The sequence below is a fragment of the Emys orbicularis genome, chromosome 1 (assembly GCF_028017835.1).
Source record: "Emys orbicularis isolate rEmyOrb1 chromosome 1, rEmyOrb1.hap1, whole genome shotgun sequence".
NCBI lineage: Eukaryota > Metazoa > Chordata > Testudines > Emydidae > Emys > Emys orbicularis.
This window is the reverse complement of record NC_088683.1, coordinates 249,011,172-249,025,082: the sequence shown is the minus strand read 5'-3', so window position 1 is coordinate 249,025,082 and position 13,911 is coordinate 249,011,172. Positions and strand designations below refer to the sequence as shown.

Genomic DNA, 13,911 nt, shown 5'->3' with positions numbered 1-13,911 from the left:
TCTCAAAAAGCAGATCAGGTACTCCATTTCCGTGTAGCTATGTATGATTGTATGAGGTCACCCATCATTGTGGTATCTGGGCAGCACTTTCAGAAAACCAGTCCATTTTCACAAGTGTTTTGCATTCACATTCTTAACAGAATCTTTAAATGTTGGTGTCATCTTATCTTTATGGTGGTCAGTTGATTATTCTTTTATTCTTGTTAATTTTAAAAAGTTAGAACAGGTGAATTAGAAAAGAACTGCAGATGTGAATGGCTCACCTTTACCAAATATAATTGCTTTTAACATTTGAAAAAAAATGATGCCTAGAAAGGTAGACAGTTTGATTGTATGCTAGAGTTACATTTAAATTCAAGTGTACCTGTCATCACATCACTACAGCAAACTGCTCCTGCTTTTTTTGAGATTATACTCAGAAAGACAAAAGGATGCAGGCTTTTATATTTCTTCATCAGAAGGGATCATAGTTGGGGCAATTCCCCCAAAGTAAATAGTTTAAAATGTAAAAAAGTGTTGCCATACTGTGAGACGTAGCATAGGTTGTAGCTTATATATATGGGTCTATAAACCTCTTAGGACAGGACAAAAATTAAGCATCTGCTCAGCCTGGTCCAGGTGAAAAGAGGGCTTTGCAGTAAAAGACATGGGCATAAATAATAAATAGTCCCCTTCTCTTCTGGTCACCTGGGGGGATGGGTCAGCATCCTGAAGCTGACATGGTACGGAGCTGCCGCCATGTGATAGGTTTGTCTGTGGCTCTCTAGCCTCCCTTAAAGGGGCAACACACCCTCTCTGACAAGCCAGACAAAGATCCCCACCACTTAATGTGTGGTGAGGTATGTAGGATGGCAGTGAATAACAGATGCGTATTGTAGACATGCAAATTCCAAATCAAAGCCATGCAGTCTGGAGTTCCCTGACTCCACAGGCAACTTACACAGCTAGAGTGGATTTAAGATCTGACCCTTCAAGATTCTGAATGCCCCCAGTTCAATGACCCTGGTTTAATTGCAAGTTGAAGTTGCTGAGAAGTGCTATGGGATTAAGCCCTTACGAGTTTGACCGTGCTCCCATTCAGCTCAATGGAAAAACTCCCATTGATTTTAATGAAGCATGATCAGGTCCTTAGTGATTTAAGATTGCCATCAAAAAAATCCTATCCAAACCTACAGTAGCTGGGGAGAAGGAAAGAAGAGATCCATGGGGGCAAGGGATAAGGAAAGAGCTAGGTTTATTTGGGTTAGTTTAACTGAATTTCTGTATTTTTCATTCTATTTCAGTAACTTTAACTTTAAATGTCCAGGCTTCTTCATGTTTTTGCTTTTTAGGAAAACTATAAAGGGCTCAATTGCTTTTTTTCTTACATAATTAATAAAGGTTTACAGACATAACTGCAGCTTAAAGACATATTTAGCCTGGAAATAAAAAATAATTGTCTATTGCCTTGAGCCCGTCTGTTGGCTCAGTACTGCCCTTAGGACCAAGGTTTTAGCTGAAAATCTTTCTGCCTCGAAAATAATGTATGTATTGGTATGTATGCCTATTCTGTCAATGTTGCTATTGCTATCTTTATTGTCATAACTGCAGCATGCATAATAAATGGTATAGTATTATAAAGTTTATTTATTTCATACATAATTGGAGATATGTATGGAATGCCCTCCCTAAACTAGTTCATAATCCATTTCTCTTGTGGCTTAGCCACCCAGTGATGACTAGCCTGAGTGACAGTCAGAGATACTTGACTTTTAGTATTTTAAAAAAAGAAGGGTGGAAAAACTTCAAATGATTTAGAACAATTAAGTTGACTAAATGTTTGTTAAAAAGCCTCGTTAACGCAGTCCAAGGTGCTGAAAGTATTTTTGGAGAAATTGCTAAACTGAAAAATGCATGATATAAGTGCTGTGCCATGTTTAGGGTAACCGAGATTCCATCTTTAGCTATTGTAGGAGGCACCTAAAGAACAAGAGTCCATAAATAATACACAGTAATACATCTACAGTACTAATATAATGTTAGTACATATGGTACATTACAACCTTTTCCATATATCAGGTCTAAAAACAGCCCATAATTGCAATGAATTATTTAAAACAAAACCGATTTGAACAAACCTACTTGGAAGATTTAATGCAAGGCAGACTATCAGTGTTTTTCAAAAATGTTCTAAATGTTTCACTAGAAATGTTTTAGGTGTTTCTGTGAAGTTCAGTTACAAACCCACTTCTGATACATAGGTATCTGCTGGTCCACTGAAGACTAGCTTGAGATTACAGAGATACTGTGCCAAGACTATGTTTGAAAACTAGGTGTTGATTTAGTTTCGTTTTTATTTTAACCTAATATTTCAGTATGTCTAGTAGATAGTAGAACTAGGCTCAGGAGTAGGGTCTAAACTTCCATTCTCTAATGCTGTGAGTATCAATTTCCTGATCCATTATGGACGCGACACTTGGGATCCTCAAGGTGAGGAGAAAAGATTAGCTGTGCTGCTCCCAGAACAATCTGATGGCCTATGAAATGATATTGGCAAGAACTTCAGAAATAATCATTTGTCTGTTTGCCTGTCTTCTCACCTAGCCTGGTAGAAAGTAATAGCCCCTTGAGTTCTGGTGGAGTAATAAGTGAATAATAAGCTGGAGATTGATAGTGAAGATAGAAAAAAATATACTATTAAAGGGTCATGGTTGAGAGATAAGTATAAAAAGCCTAGAGTAAATGCATTTTCAAGGAAATATTTGATTTTCTTCTTATAGTTGGAAATGATGTTCTGTGATTAGACTGAATGAATGATTAACAAAGCTGTATGGTAGTATTAAGGTAACTTACATTCAAACTTCTATTGTCTCTAAAAATTATCAAAACAAATAATACATGGTATGCTTTTCTTTATTATTTTAGGAGTCGCAGCAGGTGTCTACAGGACACAGCAATCCAAGTAAGAATTACCTCACTTTACAGCTGGATTTGGTGGAGACGCTGACTGTGAATGTGAGAAACAAGTGAACAATAGGATAGTTGAGAAAAAAATAGTGGAAACATGAAGCCTACTGGTCCAGTACAGGATCTCAGCTGGCAGGCTTCTGTTTTGTCCAAGTGCAGAACCTTGGGCGTCACAATCACTAACGGCTTGTGGTGGGGAAGGAGAGGGAACAATCACTTTAGGTTGGCAATGGAAGGAACAATTTGCTCCATCATATCTAGTTCTGCTACACGTGAGAGAGATTTTACAGGGGAAAATAGTTGCTTTTCTAAAATGATAGGTAGTGGGTGGAAACTCTGTATCCACATACCAATGCGCACACAACCCCAACCTCCAAACTGCCTAAAATTTCGGAGAGTTTGCTTTATTATTTATTTATTTATTTATTTATTTATTTATTTATGTATATGCCATGGCACTGTCACTGTATATGGTGCTATATAATATATGAAGTATGCCAAAACAATAACAAATACTGCCTCAAAAAGCATATAGTTTTGGGCTGCCTTTGATGTATAATTTTGACAAGGATGGCGAGTACGGAGCTTGCTTTGCTCACATCCTTGCCTATCCTCCTACTAAAGTGTACAGGCCATATTACAAAGCAGTTGTACTTTAATTGCATTTAGTTATTGGTAAAATACGTTATTGGCTGTGTGGAAAGAAAAGACTGAATTGTTCTATGAAACAAAGTATTAATCCTCTCTTCTGACACCCCTGACTGGTATTAATGTTCTTCAGCATATCCAAAATACATGACCCTACCCTGTTCATGACATCAAAGCATCCCAACCAAAGGCTCTATTTTGTTAGCTTCATGACCTGTGAGCTAAAACAGAGCACTAATTTGAAGCTGGGTTTGAAGATGACAAATGCTCTGAGCAAGTAGACATGGCTTTGAAACTGACTGGTCACCCACTGGGTGCAGGAAGCAGACACCCAGAGGGAGAATGCTAGGAGACTTCAGGCTATTAATATGTTACGGCACTTTGCTAAGGAAGGGGCAGCACTGTGGAAGACGATGTTGTGAACAAGCAGGTGGTGGTGCCACTTCATTGCCAGCATCATTTTGATATTGCTGTGAGCACCAGCACTAAGGAAGTAATAAAAAGGCAAAGGGGATGGGGTTCTCTAGAAAAATAATGAATGTAGTAATGAAAGAAGGAAGCATTAAAGAGCCATAATAGATGAGGCTGTGCAAACACTTGAGGAATTCTGAGCATAATAAACACAAGAGCAGAGCTTGAGTGGTTTGTGATGACATCAGAATGCCTAGCATTGGTCATTGTTTTCCTGTGGTTTATTTTACCTACAGTACTTCATGGTCCTTGCAAAATCTTTAATAATGAAAAAAAAAGACGATTAATATTGAGGTGGATAGCTAGGTTGGATAAAGTAAGATACACGTGCTGCCAAATCTTTACCTAGAACTTCGATTGAAACTGCAAGCTTGTTTTGAGGTTTTGGGAAATTGTAATAAATGGCTCTCTGTGAGGGAGGTGTCAACATGGCCCCTATCCTGCTTTACCTGGTTGCAAGTCTTTAGTGTCCCAGTAAGCTGATAGCCTCAGTATTAGCAGGTTTACTTTGGGAGTGGTCTGTTTGAAGCTTGTCATGAAGGATATTTTGACTCCAGCTGTTAAAAATATCTTCCAGTGGCACCATTTTGGGGGGGGACCTATGCACCTCCCTGAGTTTCATACTAGAGGTCTGCTCACAGCGCATGCCCTAGCCCCAGAGGGAGCTTGAGTGTGGAATGTGATGAGGTCTGTGCTGCTCTCAGCTTCTGCCCATGGGGCAAGGAGTTTGTTTATAAACAGAGGCAGGGTGATTAAGATAACAAAGGGCTTGTCATTAAATTAAATTAAGGATCATTAGATGATCCTGAAAGCATTGCCAGGCACTCAAGTTAAAAAATAGGAAACAAAGGATAGGAATAAATGGTCCGTTTTCAGAATGAAGAGAGGTAAGCAGTGATGTGCCCCAGGGGTCTGTTCTGGGACCAGTGCTGTTCAACATATTCATAAATGATCTGAAAAAAAGGGGTAAACAGTGAGGTGTCAAAATTTGCAGCTGATACAAAATTACTCCAGATAGTTAAGTCCAAAGCTGACTGCAAAGAGTTACAAAGGGATCTCACAAAACTGGGTGACTGGACAACAAAATGGCAGATGAAATTCAGTGTTGATAAATACAAAGTAATGCACATGGCAAAATATACTCCCAACTATACATACTAAATGACGGGGTCTAAATTAGCTGTTACCCGTCAAGAAAGAGATCTTGGAGTCATTGTGGATAGTTCTCTGAAAACATCCATTCAATGTGCAGTGGCAATCAAAAAAGCTAACAGAATGTTGGGAATCATTAGGAAAGGGATAGATAACAAAACAGAAAATATCATATTGCCTCTCTATAAATCCAGGGTATGCCCACGTCTTGAATATTGCGTGCAGATGTGGTTACCCCATCTCAAAAAAAGATATATTGGATTTGGAAATGGTACAAAGAAGGGCAACAGAAATGATTAGGGATATGGAATGGCAACATTTGACTGTGCACAGATTTTAGAGAGACAAAGTGGGTGAGGTGATATCTTTTATTGGACCAACTTCTGTTGGTGAGAGAGACAAGCTTTCAAGCCACACAGAGCTCTTCTTCAGGCCTGGGACAGGAGCTCCCAGCTTCACAGCAAAATGCAAGGTGGATCAGATTGTTTAGCAAATGTAGTTAGCACATATTGTAAGGGACCATTCAAGTGGCTATTCCACCTCTACCTCTACCCGGGTGCATGTTGTTATTTGGATGACATTCTCATCTTTGCTAAGACCCATCCTGGGCATAATGCTATTCTGGACCAGGTGCTAACCTGACCCCAACAAGCTGGCATAAAGTTGAATGTGGTCAAGTGCAGTTTTGCAAAAGATGCTGCTATAGACTATTACTCACGTTACCCCTTTGTATTCATAATTTCACAAGACACCTACCTCTGAGGAGCTAAATTCTTGCCTAACCACTTTATTTACAATGTTTGGCCTACCAGAGAGCCTTGTTTCAGACGAGACACCTTTTCTATAAAGAGAGTCTGAAGATTTTCTGATGAGTATTGGTACAGTACATTATAAATCTGCTGTGTACCATCACTAAGGAAATGGCATAGTGGAAAGACTACATAGGACTCTGAAGAAGTGTGGAGCTAGCATACTGCATGAACTTCTAGGTATACTCTTACCTATTGCATTAAGTCATGCTTTATATGTTATTTGGAGTACACCTCATGAAAATACTGGAGAAATCCCATTCTACTGGCTGTTCAACTGACCTATGAGCACCAAGTTGTCTATGCTAGTGGAAAAGGCTCATCCCACCCCTTTGCCATCCTCGAAGCCAACTGATGTGACTAGGAAATATATGACTTTCAACAAGCGTATCCACACAAGTCTCCACACATTCTATCCTGGACAAGCAGTGTATGTTAGGTGAGGGTCTGGAAGCATTTTCATTACTCATGGCATGATCTTGCGGGCTGCAGGGTACGGAGCATGGCAAGTGTGTTTACCACACAGAGAACACATTGTTAACCAACAAGATATACTTCCTACTGAAAGGGAAACAGATAGGGAAGAGGAGACTTTTTTCTGTATGATGCTATGTGGCAAATCAGGAAAGCTGTGCCACATCAATAGCATCCAGCCCCTGAGCTGAATCAGAGGTGTAACCTACAGCCCTGGGATCACCGGCTGCCTCTGGCAAGGTACCGCTGAACTTTTGGGGAGAAAAGAAGGAAATTGTGGTGACTGATATGTGTGTTGCCTTTCTGCATCTTGTTTCCTGCTCCCTCTTCCATTTCCTGTTTGGTTCCTGGTTCCTGCTCCCTGAACTCCGTGTTCATGACTTAACTGTTTCATGGTTATTACATGATTTGATTGACCACCTACCTGCGTGTCTTGCTTCATTTTTCCTTGTGTTTTGAAGATTGTGGTCTAGCTAGGTTGACCACCCATCCCAAATTGGACAGGACAGTCCTGAAATGAAGAGTTCAAATCCTGGACTCAGGCTGAATGACTCCGGGACAGCATTTGTCTCGGATTCCCTGTGGCGCTGCTCTGTGCCTGCCCGAGGCTCAGGAGCAGCACCAGCCTCTTCCCAGTGGGAGGGGAGCTGAGGTGGGCCTTAGTCCCCCTTGCCAAGAGGCTCCAGCCCCTCCTCCTCCTTTTCCCCCGAGGCCTTACGCCCTGGCCAGGCCAGAAGCTGGAGACAGACAGAAGTAAGAGCCACCCAGGGAGCCCGGGTCACTGTGGGGAGCCCTGAACCTTCCACCTGTCCTGGGCAGCGCGCCCTGTGGGTAGGGACACAGGCCGGGGGCTGCTCTTGGTACCCTGGTCTCTCACCCAGGGCCGGTGGAGGGTCTGGGGCTCTCCACAGCAGCCCAGGCTCCCTGGATGGCTCTTACCATTGCCCAACTCTGGCTTCCAGCCTGGCCAGAGGGTGGGGTCTCGGGGGAAGAGGAGGAGGAGCAGCAGATGGGGTCACTGATGAGGGTGGGGCTCCTGCATCTGTTCCACTTTTGCCTTTTGAAAAGATGGTCACCTTTGGTCTGAGGTTACACTTGTGAGGTAGGTAGTACAATCACTATTATCCCCATTATACAGACAGGGAAACTGAAGCATAGACAAATTGAGCGACTTGCTCAGCCTCATAAACGTAAGCTACACCTACTTGGTGTGGCACTCTGTCCCTCTCTAATCGTGGCTATGCCAACTAGAGATTGATGAGCCTGCTACAGCGTTGGCTAAGACAGTCTCAAGCAGTAGAGGCTCATGCACTAAGATCTGGCTCCCAGGTTTGATCCCTGCTGCCGTCAACCCACCCAGGGTGTCAGCATTACATAAAGAACACGGGCAGAGCTGGTAATAGAAATTGATTACCAGTTTTCTGCTTTATCTAGAAAATTAATATGGTGGTCTTCTGGGAGACAAGAACCCTGAGGCTTGTTGGGGTTCCCCCAAGACCTCTCCAACTTGGTTCCCCAAGAACCCAGTTTGACTCCAGTCTTGTTGTCACTCAGGTTCCTTTAGTTGGCATACAGTAAAGCTACGCTGAGTTCATCAGTCCCAAGCATAGGGGGCGATATAGGCTGTGCCACACATCCAAAGTTACACAGAAAACCTCTTCCTTTATATGCATTTACACATTAGATTGCATTTACAGTACATTTCATGACACGTTTTGGGATTGGCTTGATCACTTTGTAAGAACCAATCCCTGTACAATACACACTATCTCTGCACAATTTACTCTTTACCTTATGTCAGGGGTAGGCAACCTATGGCACGCATGCCGAAGGCGGCACGCGAGCTGATTTTCAGTGGCACTCACACTGCCTGGGTCCTGGCCACCAGTCCGGGGGGCTCTGCATTTTAATTTAATTTTAAATTAAGCTTCTTAAACATTTTAAAAATCTTATTTATTTTACATACAACAATAGTTTAGTTATATATTATAAACTTATAGAAAGAGACCTTCTAAAAACATTAAAATGTATTACTGGCACTTGAAACCTTAAATTAGAGTGAATAAATGAAGATTCGGCACACCACGTCTGAAAGGTTGCCGATCCCTGCCTTATGTTATGGTCCACACTTGTCTTATCCATTGTTATCTTGTCCATTGTAAATGGTTCCCTGAGTGCTCCCCCTTATCTTAGCTAGTACAGACATTCTGGTTCCAGCCTGCCGATCCATGTACCTCCCTAATCCTGTCTCCCAAGAAATGAGGCCTCATCCATGTCCAGTTATTCATGTCAAGCCAGGCCTATAAGGCCCTCTCCTCTACCCGGGGTACAATGGGCCAATCTCAGTTTATCCCCCCCCCCCCCACGGCTTCAGAAAGTGAATTTGAAATTGGCCTTTGCACTGTGGGTCATTTTACCCTTAGAATGTGAAATGGTAAAAGAGCCAATTCAGTGGGAAGCAGCAGAAACCAGCCAGGTCTGCAGCTGAAAAACTGAGGCTAGAAGGCCTTCAGCCATATGCACATGCTCCAGAAGATCAGTCTTTTGGAAGAGAGCAGATCAACAGCAGGCCTGCAAAAGAAGTAGGACATTTAGTGAGACTCTTGACCAGCTGCAAAAGACTGAGATGGAGGAGGGAAAGGGCCTCATAACCTGCCCAGAAAATGATACCTGGAGCTAAAGAAGATTAGCTGGTTGCTGAATTGCCTGTCCCTCATAATAGTACCTTCAACTAAGGGGAGACAAGGGCAGATTGGTTTTGGCAGTTTGTGTGAAGACTTGGAAGATAGAGTGTGGATAAGAGTGGGCTCAAACGGGTCAGGTAGCTCAGAGAAGCGACACCCTTTTACTAGGCTTGTCAAACTGAATCTGAATTCCAAATCTTTAAATATCATTCATGCTTAGTAAATACATTTTTTTCTTGAATTTCTGTGACTCATTGGAGTAATGGTACAGTTCTTTCTGTGGAGTCAGTAAGGCATTAATTCTCCATTCTCCCTCTTACTCTTATATACTGTATAATTGCTCTCCCTTCCCCCTGAAATGTTAAGTGATTATGAGCATTAAAGCAGCTGCAAACATTCACTGTAGAGTAATTCATTAATATCCTGTTTGGCTAAATAGCATCCCTGCTACACAACCTATTCTGCTTTTCTGATTGCCACAACACTAATTGCTGCTAAGAGCAGAACTAAAATACTGCAGCTTTTCCAATTGGTGCAGAACAAACTGCCAACAAGTCACTCAGGATCTCACATCCCATCTGCATGCAAAACCACCAATGCTCACTGTACTAATGTGTTATTAACAAAAGTATTCGTTACAAATAGAATATCTATGATGAACTATTATTTGTTTTGGGATGTAGATATGGTACTGACCGATATTTCAAGGCAGATTGTTGCTAAGCCAGTCTATGTGCCGGATATCCAGTGACAGGCATAAGGGGCATAACTAGCCATGGAACTAAACCAAAACAACATCGCCAAACCCTGCCTGAACTTTGGGAAATTCAGAGCCAGACCCAAATTTCCCAGCTCCAGCTTGACAACTGAATCTGAACACCACGAGACTTGAGAGTTTTGGATTCAAATTTGCACTTCACCTCTGGTCCATGTCTAGTCACAACCAAATACTCAGAACTTATCTCCCCACCCCACCCCAGAATAACCCTATTTTCTTTGGGAGAAAATGATGACACAGGTCTTATATTTTAATTAAAGCAACTGTGTGGAGAAGGCATCTAATAGTTAGAATTGGGAGTCAGGATTGCTGAGTTGTAATTTCTGTCCCAGATACTAACTCACTGTGTGATATTGAGTAACTCCTTCAGCAGCTCTTTCTCATAATCAAGTCTCTAAAATGGGCTCATAGGGTGTTGAGTCTTAAGTAATCTTTTGAAGGCACAATGTAATTATATAAAATATACAAATTATCTTGTGATCATTCTGTGTGTAGCAAATGTTTGATAAAAATAGATATAACTAGCTTCATGCCAATGCTTCTGATCGGTTTAAAATTGTGGGTCTGATTTCAAAGGCTGATTGGTGATAAGAACAACTGATTTTTTCCCCTCCTTCCCAAAGGTAAGCAATGTTTCAGAGAAACCCTCCCTGCAAGCCTAGAAGGCCTAGAAACATTTGATGCAGGTACCAAGTGTGTAAGCTAACCAAAGGCTCCTTTGCTGGACCCCTGCTCCTAGAAGCATCATTATCTTGAACAACTATTTCAGCTTGTTTCAGGATTGCACTGGGGAAAGTACCAGGAGTGAAATCCATTTAAGTCAATGGCAAACCTCCCATTGACTCAAAGGGGCCAATATTTCTCCCCAGACGTTCATTTCATACCCTAAGTTCTTCCACCTTTGATTTAGTGAAAATCAAACTTGAGAACTTTGGCAACAGCTATTCATATGTAACGCTGAAGTTCTTGTAATGTCTTGGGGCCTGATCCAAAGCCCTTCGAAGTCTATTAGAGATTTTTGATTGAGTTCAATGGGTGTGAATCAGGCGCTACACACAAGAAAACACTGAAACAATTTCAAACGTTATTTCACAGAATACAAATGAATTTTGATTTGACAAAACTCATTAAAACTGAATGGAAGAACACTGGTCCCATCTGTAAGATAGTCAGACTCCAGCTCTTCATCTCCTGTTCATCACAAACTTGCATTTAAACAGCACTTCAGTGCCCATTGGTAAACAAGTGCCTGGGCCGTTGGCTAGCATAGAAACAATATTTTGCACTCAGATTATAAATGGTGTGTAAGCAAGGTGGTACGATATCAACAACAAAACAAAACAAAAATCCAACCCTCTCAAGGCTTTCAGACCAACCATGTTTCTCCTTAATGGCTGCTAAATTAGGGCAGTGACCCACAGCCCTGTGTAAGGGGCAGCATATGTGACCATTGTCCTGGGAGGGGACCCAGGTAGAATTGTGACTGGGCCTCTCTTTTTGTACAAGTAAGGGGAAGTAATGTACTGTGGCACTGAAAAGATGCATCTTAGTTCCCAGAGTGGTTCCAGACAGCTCTTCTGGGGAGCACTTGAGGTCAGGAAGGAAAAGAGCCATGGATCCATCTGCTCCCTGAGCCTCTCTGTCTTCTCCACACCTGCTTGCTTACAAAGCAGAGCAGCAACTGCACAGTCACAGTGATCTGCACAGGCCTCAAAGTCAAGTTCTGGGTAGCCCAAATATGTCTGTATACCCTGCACGGCCATGTTAGGACTAGGGACTATCTAGCACTGGGGTTCCGCAGGTTGTTCAGAGAACGGTATTCACAGCAAATAAGGTGAATCAAACTGTTTGCTTGTTTGTGGTTTTTTTGGGGGGGTGGGCGGGGAGGGAAGGGATCCCCAAACCCTTCAGACTGATCTGTCACCTCAGGCCTATAGTGACTAAGGCTCCAAGGCATTCTGTCCTTCTATCCTGCAAGCAGCCAGCCTTATAGAGTTTCCTGCCTTCTTGCTAGGGATCTGATAGTCGTGAAATTGTCAGGCCTGCTTTACAACTTACACCTAAGCACATATACAAGGGACAGGAAAAGTCATGCTGATGTTAACTCCCAGTTTGCAAGTGCTCAGTTAGTGTCCCAGCTTCCTGCCATATGATATTTAAAAAGCATTCTTCTATACACTTTGAAAGTGTTAAAATTAGCCTGATAATGTATTGACCTCTAACACCATAAAGATTTTGATATTCACTTATTTTTTATATTATTTTTCTTCTTTTTTAAGGGAAAGGTGATGCTGAGCCAAAGAATCCAGAAAACAGTGCATCACATACATCGTAAGTCAGTTTTGTATTTGTGATCAGAGATGATTGCTATGTTTTTATCTGCTTTGTCATGCCAAATAGTGTTTGTCTGTTTGTTTTCATTAAGATGAAGCTCTTTCACTGATGCTGTTCTTTAAAAGGCTTTTAAGTAATGATTCATAGTTAATTGTTCATTAATCATTAGCATCCTTATTGTGAGAGATCTTGAAAAGTGAGATGGCTCTGTAACAAGCTGAATAAATATTAAATTATTTTTAGTGGAGTGAGTGAGTGAGGTAGGCTTTTACAACCGGAGAGGTCCAATATTACCTTAAAGCTGCAGAAGTTTGTCACATTTTCCAGAAGATATCATGTCACATATGCCTTTGATGTACTGATGTAATTTTAAAAGACTGCAGTCTGCAACTTCACCTCTGAATTACTTGAAATCCAATTACAGCTACCTCTGGTCTCTCACGATTTTGTTGATGTTTTTGAATTAACAAAAGCAGTTGAGAAACAGATGGGAACAGGCACTTGTAATATATCAGTGTTCACCTTTACTCTAATGCAACAGTAGAGGTTTTTCCCATTTTTTATTTTTTTTAGTGTACAAGGGAATTGACTGTTTTACTGTTACTAGAATAAACCAACTCTTCAAATGGAGGGACTCAAAGTTTAAAACAAAAAAAAACAGGCTAGATCAGCAAACTTGATTTTGCTCACATGAATTAGGAGAGGATTGAATTTCTACAAAATCACTGACCCTTTTTATCCCATTTGAGTGGGAGTGGAATTCTTTTCACAGTGCAGTCATGTGAATTTTAGAGTGCATCTTGTCTGTAATTTGTGTCCTCTGGCTCTTCTTATTTAAATTCAGAGTGCTAGATCATGTAAGTCTTGCAAGGTGTCGCCATCTGTTACATGACCAAAAGTAGCCATAGAAGAAGGTACAATAAGTGTGATTGTTGAATGTTTTGATTTCTGATATAAATATATATTAAAAAATCTTCTGGAAATGAATCTATAAAAAGATTTGACATGGTCTATGAATGGCTTGTCCTGTAGATTTTGCTGTAGAATGTAATTACAATATGTTATATTTAGTCAAACTTGTTTAATAAACGAAGCACTATCAGCTTTATGCCTTCTGATAATATGATTGCTGGGAACGGTTAATAGTGTATGTTGGTACAGAATGCTTCCAATGGTTACCATTTAAAAAAAAATGATATTACAATAAAGACTTAAAGGAGAAGAGTTTTAATGCCATCTGGAGGTATCATGGAGAAATGAACACTTATTTTTGCTGATATTTAATATGTAAAACATAAGCAGACGCTATACTTTGACGTAATCTTGGGGCTAGGTCATATTTTATATTGGGGGTATAAAAAAGGTTTTCTTTTCAGTAAAATTTCATTAAAATTCTGTAAGTTGTATTGTATGAATGCAGAAATTACTAAATTTGTTTGTGGCAGACTAGATAAAGTGTCATTAGTGGGCTTTATTAAATAAATTGGACCAGACTGTGACATCCTTATTCATGTTGAGTAGTACCTTACTCAATGAGTGGTCTCACTGAACCCCATTGAAACTGTACATACTCTGCTTCATAGATTCCAAGGCCAAATGGGACCATTGTGATCAC

The 13,911-nt window shown here is 40.9% G+C and overlaps 1 protein-coding gene across 1 annotated transcript in view; it reads left to right on the top strand.

Moving 5' to 3' along the window:
* The window catches only part of AFF3 (ALF transcription elongation factor 3), a 403,834-nt gene that overhangs the window by 220,147 nt on the left and 169,776 nt on the right, over positions 1-13,911 (top strand). Inside the window, exons 7-8 of the mRNA XM_065423495.1 lie at positions 2,905-2,941; positions 12,242-12,293. Of these exons, the coding sequence (XP_065279567.1) occupies positions 2,905-2,941; positions 12,242-12,293 (89 nt within the window). The remainder of the gene's footprint in view (positions 1-2,904; positions 2,942-12,241; positions 12,294-13,911) is intronic.